Below are 15,762 nucleotides of genomic sequence, written 5' to 3'. Positions count from 1 at the left end.
TCATTTATTTCCAGCCGAGAGGCAGCCATCCACTTTTCTCTGTCAGACACAATAGAGTAACCACTGTTGTTTCATGAGTCCATTTTATTTTAAAAAGGAAAAGACAAAATAAATCACAAAATGCATTTATCACTTTTATTTCACTAATGTGGAAGCACATTTAACATAGATGGCATCGACGATGATGACAGAGTGGGGCAGGATGTCCAGACACACGCACGCACACAGTTTTGGGCAGCACCTGAAACGCTGCCTTTTCTGTACAGTCTTAAGGCTCGGCCATGCCCAACAAACAATGTGGTGGGGGGCTCTTGGACTTCCACTGACATGACAAAGAATAAGGACGAACACAGTCCACCTTGTGGTGACACCATTAGCCAGGTCACAGAATTGGTTCCTCCAGCAGCAATCTCATTATTTTAAAAATAGTATACACAAGTCTCCTTGTTGATTAACTTGATATTTTGTGGAAAAAACAGACAATTCAAATAAAAAATGACAAAAATTTCTAAGAATAATATATGGCCTAAAAGTACATATATGTACTGTGTTCAGACCTTTAAATGTGAAGGTTCTTTATTTAGCAGGCAATATGAGTAAAATTAGATAAAATGTGCTTGGAAGGTTGACTGAAGGATCAAGAGCCTGGTGGTGTGGTTGGCACATCTACTGAATGATTAAATATTGTGCACACTTAAATGGTCAACCTACATTATTCTTTTGAACAATTTGTTTTCTCAAATAAAATTAACCTACTTAAATGATTATTTATATCACTTTAAAAGTCATTACTCCATAAGGCAGTGAATAAAAATGTTCAGTTTTTCTTTGAATCATCCCGCCATTTGTCCAAACGTGCAGGTAGATAAGAAATTGTATACATAACTTTTTGGGTTTTTGATCATTTTTGTAAAAAATGCAGAATTGCTCCCTTGTCATGCAGTATGCATTTCCTGGTAATGGATTTGACAGGTTTAGAGATACATGAGTCAGAGTTTTCATAATGAGTGGGTCATTAGTCTTATAGTGCTCCAATACAGTGGAGGAGTGGTTAAAGTGTTGTGATGCCGGAAGTTAAGGTCGATTCCTGCAGGTGTCCTTTATTCCATATGGTGTAAAATAAATGTCCTCTGAAGGGTGATGGTCTAATCCTGGAAGAATCAGATGGAGAGTCTACATTAGTAAGTGATCACCATATTGAAAAAATACAGCTGAGCAGAATCCCAAAAAGTAATAATTAATTTTCTTTTTTGTTGTTGTTGCTGATAAGCTGTTAATGATTGATGACTATCACTGGAGCAAGTTCACAAAAAAGCCCAAGTGAATTTTTATGTAAATTCATGCTAGCAACCATTTTACTCTAGAAGCAAACCCAGTCCGTTATAAAATGAACATGCATACAGCATATGAATTATCTAGCAACTTAGACAGATAGATAGACAGAAGTAGGATACGCATTTATTTGTCAAAAAAGCAAGAAACAAAAAGTAAACAGAAGAAAAATAACCCAGAACAGCAGTAGGACATGCTCCACTGTAGCAGACTTGATTTGTTCCTGTTAAAGACCATGTTGACAAGCAAAGAAGCATGGCAGAATGCAAAGCTGAAGGCGAGCGAGGCCTCCCATGTAACTTAAAATGACACAATCAGATGCATCCTTTTTAATACCTTCATGCAATATGATGCACAGCAGAGGGTTAAAAGTGTTTGGGGTCATTTCATTCAGAGCAAATGGAATCTGTCACAGATCAAGTTAAAGCCGGCCAAAGTCCTCATTAAAACAGCATCTAAGATGACTATTGTTAAAATGAGCAAATAAATCTGAGCTGAAAGAGTGTAAATTGACATAGATGGCCAGACTAGTGTCCATGAAATTCAGTCTGCCTGTGAAGACATGATATTATGTATTATATAAAATATATAATATATGTCATGTATTTTTTATTATATGCAGTACATAAAGGACTGATTCTTTAACTGTACATTTTATGTAACATTCACCTTCCATAAACACCAGTATACCAGTTGAGTGCGTTAAAAACAATACATCTTTCCTCATCAGAGAGTAACAGCAAGTCCTCTGGTTATGGCTTGTGATAATGTTTCAAGAGTCACTCTAGAATCATCCATAGTTCAGATCTGGAAACTGAGAAGTCCATGGTAGGTAACGGCAGCATCATGCTTCTGAAAACACTCAAGCTCTGTAGATGGTGGCACTGTCATCTTGAAAGACAACCCCTTCTGCTTGTGTATGTATGCACATATTCGACACAATCCTCACAGTCAATGAATGAGAGCTTCTGCTGAATGGTACAATGTACTTCAATCAATCTCCAGCAGGGTACACTATTGCACTATGCCCATTTTGTGAAATGGCGGAAATAGAATGCACACTAGATGCCTTAAAATTACATTGTATTTTTTCAAGTTGTCACAATGTATGCTTTCCAATATTTGCAAATAATTAGCTCCACGGAACAATATCTTCAATATTAGGGGGAAATGAGGGCATTACAAAACAGATGGAAATAGCCAGGCTAGCTCAGCAATTGCTAAACTGGCTATTAGCAACTGTGAGTATGACGTGAGGCAACAGCACAGCTGGTACAGATGCACATTATAGAAAAGAAGCGCTCACACATTCCCAGGCAATCATCCTATTTGAAGGCGGGTGTGAAAGCTGGAAGCAGCTCCTGGTTAGTAGCTTAGGAGTGCCCATGCCAGTGAGAGGGCTGAAAATAGAAAGTGGGAGGGTGGGGGAGGGGGGGCCTGCCAGCAAGCCGACTGCAGTTTTCATCATCCTCTTACCTGCATTACTCTTTCCCCTCTTCTGGGGTGAGCTCTGTCTCTTTATGTACCACTACTTTGGTCACAGACATGTCAGGATGCTGCTCTTTGGCTTCTTTAATGGCCTGAGCCAGCGCCTAGCTCAAAGGAACCCCACGGCGGGAGACAGAGAGGAGGTGTAACGTGCATGATCAGAAGCAAGGTGGAGATCTTGTGGTCATTCACTTAATTTACAAATGAGAACAGGTTTACAGCCGTTCCCAAAACAACAAAGAACCAAATAAAGAAATCACCACCTTTCTAGCATGCAGGTTCTTATCAAACATTTCATATTTTGATATACGTTTGATTAAAAAAAACAGAACACATACACACAGACCTTATTCAAATACAAGACACTGAGAGGGACAGAGTTCAGAGGGTCCTGGTCCTACCTGGTCACGGTCGATGTCTGCATCCCCTGTAATGACAATCCTCTTCTCAATCCTTGTCTCTGAGAAGCCACCCTTCACAGTCTGAAGACAGCACCATAAAGGAACAGTTTAAAGACACTTTAAACTTCAAGCAGCGCTGCTTATCACAAAAGCATTTTGCAAATGTCATGGTAACTATGACTACATCCAAGAAGTAATGAGTCCTGTGACATTTGCAATTGTATCAAAACAGCCACTTTCAAACATCAGAAACCTTTCAGCTGTTTAAAAGTAGAGCAGTAAAAACTAGTGAAAGATTCTGCATTTCGCAAGGAAGTTGTGGTGCTAATGGCAGCCACAGAAACTGGAACCCTGGCCTGGCCTGACCTTTGTGATTTGCGTAGTCGTAGTGGTGCTTGTCGTTTCTGAAGTGATGGTCTGGGCACTCATTAATATCCCTGGATCAACATCAGCTCCAGCGTCATCCTGTAACATTCACATATAGCTTGAGCCAATGTCAGAGAACAGCCGCATATCAATAGTTCACCTGACAAGAGGATCAAGTTTGCATCCTTTGCAGTTTAATGCACTTGAAACCTTGAAAGGAATGACCTTAGGCATAGCTATGCTTTATGTATTGAACCGGGACTGTTCACATTGGATGGAACTACAATACAAACATCGCAGGCATCACATTTTTCAGAATCTAGCCACTCTTGAGCAAGACATTGGCTAAATTATTCACAGTTGTATCTTTTTCTAAGGAATTTTTCTTTTTGTAATTCATTTCATGAAATAAAGATGCATAAGCCAAAAAGGACATTCATAAAGTTTAAATTTCCATATTTTCCTGTTTTGTCTTCAGATGCTTTGTGAAGACAGCAGTTATCTATCTGCTGAACTTAAGCTCCATGTTGAAGAAAACTACTTTACAACTAGTCTGATTTCACCTCCATCTGAAAAGTGCTTCTTCATCTATAAAGGTTTGAAAAAAAAAAAAAATACCGTAATTTCCGGACTATAAAGCGCACCTGAATATAAGCCGCACCAGCTAAATTTAGGGAAAAAAACAAATGTGTACATATACAAGCCGCACTAGACTATAAGCCGCAGGTGTTTTAATGTTTAATTACCATATGTAAGGGTTCGTGCACAGAGGGGATTGTCAGGAAAGAGATGGCTGTTTGGGGAAGCTTCCATTTTATTAACATTTCCTACAAACAAGTTGCATATTTGCATAACTTATTCAAGTGTTACCATTTAGTGCAATAGTACGGAACATGTACCGTGCTGTGTAAACTGTACTGTATCACATAGCGTTTCAGACACACAAACTTTCACAGCATTCGAAATTTACTGTGCAAAAATAATAAACGGTGCGCTCCCAGCGCACGTACCATAAACAAAGCTTACAGCGCTTGACGAGGCAATATCAATGGATAAATTAAATGTGTTTTTTAAAAGTGCTAAATTAAAAGTGCCTGGAACACGGCAGTAGGCCTAAAGGTGCAGTAACACGGCTGCTTAAAATATAACCAGCCTACCAGAAAAGTCCAGTCCATTAATCCATTAATCCAGTAACACGGCTGTAACAAGAAAAGTCAGTCATTCATCCTCATCTTCGTCTTCTTCCTGCGTACTAAAACCACCAAAGTCCTCTTCTTCAGTGTCGGAAACGAACAGCCTCAGGGTGGCTTCGTCAGCCACTCTCCCAGTCTCTCCTTCGTCGCTCTCAAAACCAAAGAACTCCTTTTCGTCAGTGTCGGAATCGAATATCCTCTTAAGGGCCTCAGCCGTGGCGGCGTCCTCCTCTTCATCACGCAGCAGTCCAGCCTTTCGAAACCCGTTGGTGATCGTGGATATTTTGACACTTCTCCACGCTGTCAGGATCCACTGGCAGACTTGAGCAAAAGTTGCTTTTCGCATGCGACCAGTTTTGGTGAATGATTTCTCGCCGCTAGTCATCCACGCCTCCCACTGAACACGTAGTGCCACTTTGAACGCACGATTCACACTGATGTCGAGTGGCTGCAGATGCTTCGTAGTGCCCCCAGGAATCACAGCTGGAATTGAGTTTGTGCCCTTGATGGCTGCTTTCACAGAATCTGTTATATGGGCCCTCATGCTGTCCAAAACGAACAATGCTTTTTTTTGGCGAAAGAATCCTCCAGGTTGCTTCCCGTAGCACTCATTCAGCCACTCCTTCATTACGCTTTCCATCATCCACCCTTTCTTGTTGACTTTAACGGAGATGCCGTTCGGGATCTTTTCTTTTGGCATAGTCATCCGCTTACATTATAGGCACCATTGGCGGAAGCTTTTTTCCGGATGCTGTGCAGCATCCGGAAGTGAAATTCGTTCTCTCATGGCCAGTGGTTCTCAACATGATGGTCGATTCACCTGTCTTGTTAACAGTCCTAGTGAGAGGCAGGTCAAACGTCAAAGGCACTTCATCCATATTTATGATCTCGTCCGGTCCGATGGAATATTCGTTTATCTTTCTTTGTGTGAATTCGCGGAAGTTTGTTATTTTTTCCTCGTAGTCGGGAGGGAGTTGCTGACACACAGTCGTCTGCACCCTGATGGACAGTCCTTTTCGTTTCATAAATCTGAGACACCAGGATGGTCCACCTCTAAAATCTTCAATCTTCATTTCGGTGGCGACTGTTTTGGCTTTCAGTCGGATCTGCACGGTGGAAACACCTCGGCCGTCTGCTCTCTGTGTGTTCAGCCAATCTTCAAGAAAGTCTTCAAGTTCGGGCCATCTGCTTTTGTTACCTCTGAAAGCTTTTTTCGTCTTTTTGCATTGAGCCAGTTCTTCACGCTGGCGTCTCCAACGTCTCACCATTGATTCATTGATGCCAAGGGTACGTGCAGCAGCTCTATTTCCTTCTTTGACAGCCAGATCGACTGCCTTTAACTTAAAAGCTGCATCATATGCAATTCTTCGTTTCTTTTCCATAATGAGGGTTTGTGCATGAAAACTTCCTTTGCGCAAACTGTCTTGCTCTCGTAATGTCTGTCTTGCTCTCGTTCTGTCTCTCGTACTGCATTTGGTTCCACTTTTTCTTTCGTTGTTCGCGCGAACTGCCTGTCTCACTCTTTTCCGGTCTCCAGCATTTCCTGCTGGAGCCCGCCCCTTCAGGTGGGGGACGTGGACCGGCCATAGAGCCCATAGAGTTTAAAGGTGGTGGACCCTAACCTGTAAAATCCATAGGTTGAGAAGGTCCCCTAGTGGCCGTTAGCTCTAAAAAACCATAGATTAGCCGCACCGTTGTATAAGCCGCAGGGTTCAAAGCATGGGAAAAAAGTAGCGGCTTATAGTCCGGAAATTACGGTACTGTTTAGCAAGTCATTTTCAGAAAAAAGGCCCTTGCTATTTGTACTGGCTTAGAATTGTATTATTCATAACTTGGGTGCTGAATTTCAGTTGAATCTTTTTAAAAAAAATACAATTGATATATTACGCTTAGATGACAAGGTTATAGCCATACCCCGAGAGAGAAAGACAGCAGTACAAAGGAACAACATTTGATATAGAACAACGATAACCAACCCTGTTCTTGGAGATCCACTATCCTGAAGGTTTTCAGTTCAACCCTAATTTGGCACACCTGACTAATAATTAGCAGCTCAATGCAGATCTTTAGCTGCTGAATGAGGTGTACTTTGTTACGGTTGGAGTGAAAACCTACAGGACAGTAGTTCTCCAGGAGCACGGTTGGTTACCACTGATAGAGAAAATCAAGTCTGAATATCTACATGTAGTCTGTTTACTACATGGGGACCCCCACCTGTGATGACTTGGATGTAATGGTTTTTGTTTCTGTGTTGATTACTGGCAGTTCCTTGGTCACAAGCTCCTCTCTCTCTTCTCGCGTAATGCTACTGAAACCTGCAGCCTCCGTTTTAAACACCAGTGATTTCTGTGAAGCACGGAGAGAATGATGTTGAGCACAGAAGAACAGACGTACATCGGCTTCATGACTTTGAGTGCTTACAAGGAAAAGTCTGGCTGACACAAGCATGCAGAGCTCATTGGCCATACACTGCACCTGTCACAAAGCTGCAAAGCACTGAAAGCCAAAAAGCTTCCCGATTCACAAGCACCAAGCACAGAGAACATGGTGACAATGATCAATTCTGTAAAAACCAGTCAGCAGAGAGGATAGGGGAGGTACCACTGGTGAATGGGGGGGAAAATCCCTTGTATTGTATACCCTTGTATTTTACTATTTATATTGTGGAATCATTGTCACAATTCCAAAGGAAATACCCACATTTATAAAGCAAAAGCTTTTGAATGATATGCATTACATTTTACATTACATTACATTACATTTATTTGGCAGACGCTTTTATCCAAAGCGACGTACAAAAAGTGCATTTCATGGTCATAGACAACTGCTAAACACAGGTTCAGTAAGGTACAATACTTATTTTGTACAGCTATTTCTATACCATTCAGTCAGTTCTATAGCCATAGCGACACGTTTATGAACGATGCTAACAGAAGCTAATTGTTTGGTGTAGTTGATATGATTGGTTAAAAAAAAACATCTAAATTAAAAAATGTAAAGTTGTTTCCGACCATTGTTTCATATATTGTATAAAACTACAGTAGTTGAGGAAGCTAAATCATAATAAAAATATTTAAAAAACTGACCTATCTAGCCAAAATTGCCTTTTCACCCGTGGTGTCTTTTTCCATTTTAAACCCTCAAAATGCAATGTGGCCAGAAGGTAAATGAAAATTGACTAGGGTAAATGTGTTTTGAGCCTGTGGTGGAAAAAATGGTAATGATTCAGTTTCAGAAAGGCAAAGCGAGTTTCACATCTGTCATTTGCCAAACAGGTCCTTGGTAAAAAAATAATAATGATGTCAGAACAGGAAAAGAATGGCAGCACTGTTTTTGTGCTCCCAAATGGTTTATTTAATCTGTCAGGACTCAGGAGTAGCATTTCAACCTGCAGAAAACTAAATGGTCTTTTTTTGCTCAGGGGCTAGTATGTGTACTAGTATTCTTTTCATATTTTGCAAGGTAGTCATTCAGTTAATAGTATTCTATTGGTAATTAAAACTGAACAGCAACAATCTTTTTTCATACAATCCTCTCGAAACAAAATGCTAATAGATATAGAAAATGTTACTAGATACTCAACAGTAAAATTGTACTTTCCATATCATACACCAAATGTTACGCAGGAAAAAAATAAAAAGAAAGGACATCCTTAAGAGATGGGCATACTGGTGGAAAACAAATTGTGGAAGGTGTGAAAAGGTACAAGTTACTGTATGTCACGGTCCACTTTAGTGAAGGTTTCAAAAGGTCATCCCACAAATCTGAACATACAGTTTGCTCACGTCTCAGCTCTGTAAATCACTTCTAAAAATTAGATATTCGCTTTGATCCTCACATCTTTTGGATCACAGAATGTGAAGGCTACAACATTAAAGACCTTATGTCTCCATGCTACAGCACACATCCATGTCACCAAAATTAACCTTTAACCTTTAATGAGGATAAAGCATGTTTTATAATATCTCTGAAGCAGTGTCCTACACTCAGAATTGTAGTAATATGATTAAATCTATAATTAATAATGCAGAAAATGAACCAGCTAAGTTTATATAAATCACTAAGCTGTTTGTTTGACCTTTAAACCTGTGGACTGAAACTTTCTGAACAAGACCAAAAAACTTTCTGAACAAGACTAAATGTGGGAATAAGTTAGAGACTGCACAAAGCAAAAAGATATGGGTAAGAACATTTTGCTCAGCATACTGTACCTCAGCATACAGATGTCATATAAATATCTGTCAGCAAGTTTTTTTGTTTTTTGAAAAACTGGAAATTACTACATACTATACAGTCAAATATATTTCTGCTTCAGTAGTTTGCTAATTATATAAGTAGGATATATAGTTGGACTATTCTTGTAGCTGTTTGGTTGTGGCTCCTGTTATGCTAGTGTTTTGTTTTACTTTATCAGTGTTACTGCACATATACTGTATGTATGTTGTGTTACATGCATGTTGCTATGATGGCCTTGTATATCACATTCCCCCAAATAAATAAAATGCATTCCAAAATATTTTGCAGGAAAGATCCTATGACCACGCTGAACACATTAAATAGCACCAAAGTTAACAGTAAAGTAAAATGCAGTAAACATATAGCAGGCATTTTAAGTTCAAAAACATTGTGAAAAATTATTCATTTTGAATTCTTTAGGTTTTTTTGGAGTTTCAGCCTGATTCATTTTCCTCTCAAAGCATAGAATAATATTTATCATTTGGAGTGACTGCTTCCAACTAAGCGACTGCTCATCCACCTTGTAGGGTGCATTAAGAACCTAGCTATGTCCCTAATTGCTTTAATAATGACTTCCAATTTTCAGGCAGGGAACAAGTACACACTGACACACACACAGCTCTGAGGAGCATTCGGATGGTTTGGTATTGATTTAAGGGGGGGTGGTTTCACAGGCGTAGAATAGGGGGCAGTGTGATTTACCTCCAAGTGAGATATAGTGGTTGCTGCTTTCGTACTGAAAGCCTCAGCTGCCTGCTCCAGCTCTGCCAGTCCCTCTGCAGAGGAGATGGCCGCAGAGGCTGGACTGCCTCCAGCCGCTAACTTCTCCTGCCTGGCGTCTGTTGGGCGTGGGGAGCCCAGCTCCTCTGCCAAGCAAGGCGGAGCAGCAGCCTCTGCCTGCACTGCAGCAGTGGTAGCGGTAGCGGTAGCGGCAGCAGCGATAGCGTCAGCGATAGCGGCACTGCTGGGATCAGCAGGGGCACTGTCAGAAGCCTCGGTCACATGCATATTCACCACAGGTTCCTGCGGAGGTGGCTCTGTGTCCTGCAGCACCTGTGTCACTGTCACTGCCTGCTCCTCCTCCTTCTCCTCTTCCTGCTTGCCCTCCTCCTCCTGCTGCTGCTGGGAGGCAGACGTCTGCAGTGTAATCGTCTCTTTTCGCTCTGTTGACTGTAGGGGGTGAAAAAAAGCATTACTGATGTGCCGCGAGAAACATTAGGTTATCAGATGAAGTGGAAGCTAGTAAAACGAAAGGAATCTACAGTGAAGTGTATTTTCTTGTGATAAGAAATACTTGGTGTTAATTCTTTGTCTCACGCAATTTATGAATTTATTATAATACTAGAATATCATTACACACATGGTGTGACCTGAGCTACTGCACTCTTTGGATGCACAACAGTAGGTCATATGTAGGACATATCCTGGCCTTTTACCAATGTGCAACCTAGTTTAACACCTAGTGTTTTTAGATCTTCCATTCAAGAACAAGCAGAAAGTGTCACTGCAATTTTTGTTGCTGAACTGTGCACTGTTTCTCACGCATGTCTGAGGAGCATTTGGATGGTTTCCCTCGATAAACTGGGGTACCCGACAAACGGAGGGGAGGGGAAAGGGGGAGTGGTGGAGGCAACAGAAACAACCTCATAGACAATGCACATTCAACAATCCTCTCACATGGGGACACAATGCTAATAAACAGAACAATCTTCGAAAGGGGTGCAATAGAGTCATAGGTCCACCTTCAGAATGGTCTGACTATGTGAAGGAGAGGTGGCCCATCCCACTGCGCTGATCTGGTCTCGTGCTGACTGCAGCAGAGCCGTGAGCTCTGGGGACATCTCATCAAAGGTGGGCTTAGGCTGAACAGACAAAGAGATGGACGGTCAAGACAGAGAGACAGACAAAGGAACCACAGAGCCTAAAAGACAGACTTTCAGCACAATCAGTAAGACATGGAATAGCGATACATAAAAGGGGTCATTGAGGGCTTATTCATAAGAGTGTAAAACAGCATGCAACATAAACCCAGCTCTCTGAAGGAGAATATAGTGCTAGAGTAGCAGTAGCTATCCCCTGCCCAGCATGGAAGATCACCTAACATGATGCATTGTTATTATGACAGTAACACAACTGGTAGTTCTCCATTGTGAAAATCAGTTTTGTAGAGGCTAGCAGCTGTACTAAATTCTGTCAGGTGTAACCAAAGCATGCCTTGCCTGATCAATGCTGGGGGTCTGGCAATTGCTCTCCATTCTCCATAGACAATGGGTTTGATGTATCCTCTAAATCTGAGTTTCTAGTGTTTTATTTGAGGTACTGCAGTGCACTGTTGTTTGAAAATGTATCCTACTATCCTAGCAAATAGTCTCAAAAATTAAAACAGGAGATTTTGGAACATGTCCATTTAATCAAGTATCAAGTATGCACTACAGGCCCAGTCTGAATTATTCAGCCTCACCTTGTCTTGTATTTAGGGGGCCAAGCACTGAAAGTCCTATTGTATTTCTTGGTTTATTGTTATTCTTATTATATTATTATTATTAGTCCGTGTGGTAAGTTTTTTACCAAACGTTGCATATTGATGGACGGTTACTCCAAACAGTGATTCAGTGATTTTATTGGCTACTTCGTGGCACTACAGCAAATGGTTTAAAATGCAAACTTTGAAAGGCCTTTAACTCCCAACTCCATTTACCCAGAATCTAAATTATTTTTTGTTAGATACCTCTCAAAGAGTAAACCCGTGAAAAAGTGGTTTGGTTATATTTTCCTCCATTTGATTCAACCCAGGTGTCAACCAAGTAAAAAATGACCTCTTTTATGTAATTGTTTGCAATATAGCATAATAAACAAAATGTGAATATCCATCTTTTTTCTTCATGTCAAGCATAGCTATTTTACCATGATTTGATTTAACAGGGAAAATGAAAAACCTCAAAAGATGTAAAGCATCTAATTAAGAAACATGAACAGCTTGTTAAAAATCTAGGTGTTCCATTTGTGGTTCGAATGAAAACCAGCATACACAGGAGGGGCCCAGGGGGGTATACTACGAAGGAAGCTTAACATGCCCATGGTTTCTTTGCGCTAACTGGCAGAAATGTATTTCATAACAGTGCACTTATATGAAATGGACATAAGATTTCAAAAGAGCAAAAATTATGTACATACTTACATATGACTAGTGTTTGCAGATATCTATACAAGTGATATTAATTCTACCTTCCTGTGTTTACCTAGAAAATTGAAAAAAAATCTATATATGATTACAATATATAATTCTTTAACCCTAACTGTATTTAAGTTCTTCAAAGAAGTGTATAGAAACATTATGTTGTGCTTCAGAAGTAACATGATGCAATATGTTTGTCTACTGTCTTGTGTAACTTTGTGTTTTATGTCAGGTCCCCCTTGCAGAAGAGATTTCGATTTCTCAGTGGGGTTTTTTCTAGTTAAATAAAGGTTAAATAAAATTAAATAAATCATCAAGTATATTTACCCAAATGTCCATGTATATAACTATTGACTAAATTAAACAATACATTGAGGACACATGATAGCACTGGCAAGTTTGTGCTTGGCCCCCTTAATTTCAGTTTGCAGCTATATTTTGTGTTTGTTTTTCTTTTATTCAGGAGCAAAACCAACACCAAAAACTCCAGAAGACAGTCTCAAAGTCAAGTAAAATGAGTCAATGCAACACTGAACAAATAGACATATTGCAATACAGAGAGAAAACATGACTGTGGTCGCAGCAAGCAGGAACATCACTTCACTTGGGAAGGACTACATGAGAAACATGACCAAAAGCCTCCAGACTGTGCCTATTATGTGCTTCTGTTACATTCAGGTATGGCAGACTAATTTGGGAAAGATAATGAGAACTTCCACAGAGTTTTCATCACCAAAGGAGGATGGCTGTGCTGTAGCAGGTCATCTGCTGCTGGTGTTAGTACCATGACCACCACACATGAATGTGGCTTTATTTAGTGATTGCCATTGCTGGGCAGACAATGTCTCAAACGTGTGGTCTCTTTCCTCAATGTCAAAGCTTTTACTAATGCAGTGAGGTGATGAGTCCTAAGAATGATTTTGGGTTTGTTTTCTTCAGTAATGCTATCAGCTGTGACAAATGTACTTCTCAACATTTAAAGATGAAAATGTACAAAGAATGGCCATGCTCACTGGTGTACTGCTTATTCTGTTCAGCAAGTCAGCAAATTAAAAGTAATTTTGATTCTTACTGACAAAATGGCTCTTCCAAAGTACTGATATTACCTAATTCTATGACAAAAGGTGTAATCTGCCTGGACAACAATGCTTACTTGTGTTGATAATGTGATAAGCATGGTGGTTATTGCAGATTCAATGATTTTATCATTTACTGTATCATCCAACACAAAGAATGGGAGATTCATTATTAACAGTCAATTAATTTAATGAGTAGATTAATCAATGCCAAGAATGATTAAACAAGAAAACGAATTTACTGTCCATCCTAATTAGAAGGGATCCAATTTGTTTCTGTTCTGCACAGCACAGTAAGGTTCATATTTATTTTCCTGTAAACAGGAAAATGTTCATGCATTTTGCAGTAGTCACTATCAGTTTCAGGGGAATCATTACCAGGCAGACATTAATATTAACAGGCACATCATAAAACTGTGAATGGGAAACAAACTAACCTTTCATTTCCAAAAATCTCTTATGAATAGGGCCCATTTTTTTTCAAAGCAAGCAGAGCACTCAGAAAGCATAAATGAAAAATTTTAAAGTGGCCAAACTCAAAAGTAGAGAGCGGTGCAGCAGGAGCCATTAGCAGGAGCAGGGGGTCACTTCTGTGAGGCTTCACAGCACAGCCCAGATTTAGTGCTGAGTGAGGTTTGCACAAGACCTTTTGTTTACTTGCCTCATGGAGATCAGATGAGAGCAGGAAAGGCCAGTGCCCCAGAAAGCAGCATGTTTAGCTTGAAAGCAGGTGAATGACAGCAAATACCAAAATGAAGGATTTGCGTCCCAATACAAAAGCAAAGCCGTCCAAGGAAGTACTTGACCACCCGTGGTCATTAGGTTATAAGCAGAACATTTGGCCTCAGTCATGCTGCAGTTTCTAGAATGAGGGAGTGCTGAGGCAGTTAGGGGAATTGGGGGGTCATGGTAGCGTTTAAATCATACCACTGCTCTGGATGTAGGTGAAGTTTTCGTTACATAGTGGGCAGTGCCTGTGGTCAACCGCAGGCCTGTTGGAGACTTTGTGGAGGCCAGGACCTTGTCTCCCTGGGCCACGCTGTCCTTCTGTAACCTCACTTCAGGCCTTCTTGCTTGCCCTATCTCCTCACTGGAGCCGATGGCCATCACAGTCCTCACGGTGCCTACAGTGGCCTCAGAGGGTGAGGGAGTTTCAGCCTCCTTTATGGTAACCAAAGTCCCTTTGCCATCCTCGACTGCTGACTCTAGCATCTCATATTCGGCAGAGACTGGTATGATCTTCACCGCCGGTGGAGCCCGATCCGACATCCTCTTTTCTTGTGGGTACAACTGTACTGGTTTGTCACAATCTTTAGCTCGGGCCGTCATGGTGACAATTTTACCCGACATGGTATCGTAGGACTTCCCCAAAGTGTAGGGTTTCTGCTTCATCTCCTCCTCTTTTGACTTGATTTCATTGCGGAAGTCCTTGAAGGTTTTGAACTCACTGCCTTTGAGCTCCCCATCAAGAGTAGTGCTAGTCACTGCCACTATTTTATAGTTGACAACATTTTTCTTTTCTGCTACCTTGGGAGGGACTTTGTTTACTATAACCCACCCATCAGAATCCTACATACAAGATACAAAAACTGTAATTAGCAAACTACTGGAAAGTACACAGTACACTGTTCAACGTTGATTCAACTCTGAATCCAATAGGGATACAAGGTATTCTAAAACAGTAAAATGTACTCAGAGAAAAGAAATCAGTTGACAAGCACAAAACATTTTGCTTTGTAGTTTTACGTAAAATATTGGAAATTCTATGAATATACAGTGAGCTCCATAATGTTTTAAATAAAACACATTTTTTCTTGATTTGGCTCTGTACTCTACAATTTTAGATTTTAAATCAAACAAATGTGGTTAAATTATCAGCTCTTATTAGAGGGTATTTTTATACATTTTGGATTCACCATGTAGAAATGACAGCACTTTCTATACATAGTCACCCATTTCAGGGCCCCATTACGTTTCGGACAAATGGCTTCATAGGTGTTTCAGATTATCCAGGTGTGTTCAATTGCTTCCTTAGTGCAGATAAAAAAAAGCTTTCAGTATCTAGTCTTGATTTTAGGCTTTTGATTTGAGTCTGTTATTGGAGTTTGCTAACATGAAGACCAGAGTTGTGCTAATGAAAGTCAAGGAAGCCATTATGAGGCTGAAAAAAAAACAGTCAGCGACAGAGGCCAAACCTTAGGCGTACCAAAATGAACTGTTTGGAAGGTCATAAATAAGAGATGGCACTGGTGAGCTCAGTAATCACAAAGGGCCTGGTAGGCCAAAGAAGGTATGTACATTTGATAACTTAAGAATTCTCACCATAATGAGGAAAAACCTCCAAACACCTGTCTGACAGATCAGAAACACTCTTCAGGAGGCAGGCATGGATGTATCAGTGACTACTGTCTGCAGAAAATGTCACAAACAGAACTACAGAGGCTACACTGCAGGATGCAAACCACTAATTAGCTGCAAAAACAGGATGGCCAGGT

General features: G+C 40.4%; 1 protein-coding gene across 11 annotated transcripts in view; it reads right to left on the bottom strand.

Annotated features, from left to right (window-relative positions):
* Positions 1-121: 121 nt before the first annotated feature.
* epb41l3a (erythrocyte membrane protein band 4.1-like 3a) overlaps positions 122-15,762 on the bottom strand; it is a 58,464-nt gene continuing 42,823 nt past the window's right edge. For 4 of the 11 annotated variants that reach the window (XM_035415023.1, XM_035415025.1, XM_035415024.1 and 1 more), the window contains 8 exons: positions 14,195-14,836; positions 10,759-10,878; positions 9,719-10,186; positions 6,995-7,126; positions 3,588-3,686; positions 3,222-3,302; positions 2,809-2,924; positions 122-1,151 (listed from right to left, as the gene is read on the bottom strand). In XM_035415023.1, the coding sequence (XP_035270914.1) occupies positions 2,814-2,924; positions 3,222-3,302; positions 3,588-3,686; positions 6,995-7,126; positions 9,719-10,186; positions 10,759-10,878; positions 14,195-14,836 (1,653 nt within the window). In that variant the 3' untranslated portion in view covers positions 122-1,151; positions 2,809-2,813. Of the gene's footprint in view, positions 1,152-2,808; positions 2,941-3,221; positions 3,303-3,587; positions 3,687-6,994; positions 7,127-9,718; positions 10,187-10,758; positions 10,879-14,194; positions 14,837-15,762 lie in introns of all 11 variants that reach the window. The other 7 variants (XR_004764927.1, XM_035415028.1, XM_035415029.1 and 4 more) reach the window with 7 other exon arrangements.

This window comes from Anguilla anguilla, chromosome 4 (genome assembly GCF_013347855.1).
Source record: "Anguilla anguilla isolate fAngAng1 chromosome 4, fAngAng1.pri, whole genome shotgun sequence".
NCBI lineage: Eukaryota > Metazoa > Chordata > Actinopteri > Anguilliformes > Anguillidae > Anguilla > Anguilla anguilla.
This window is presented reverse-complemented; position numbering and strand designations above follow the sequence as displayed.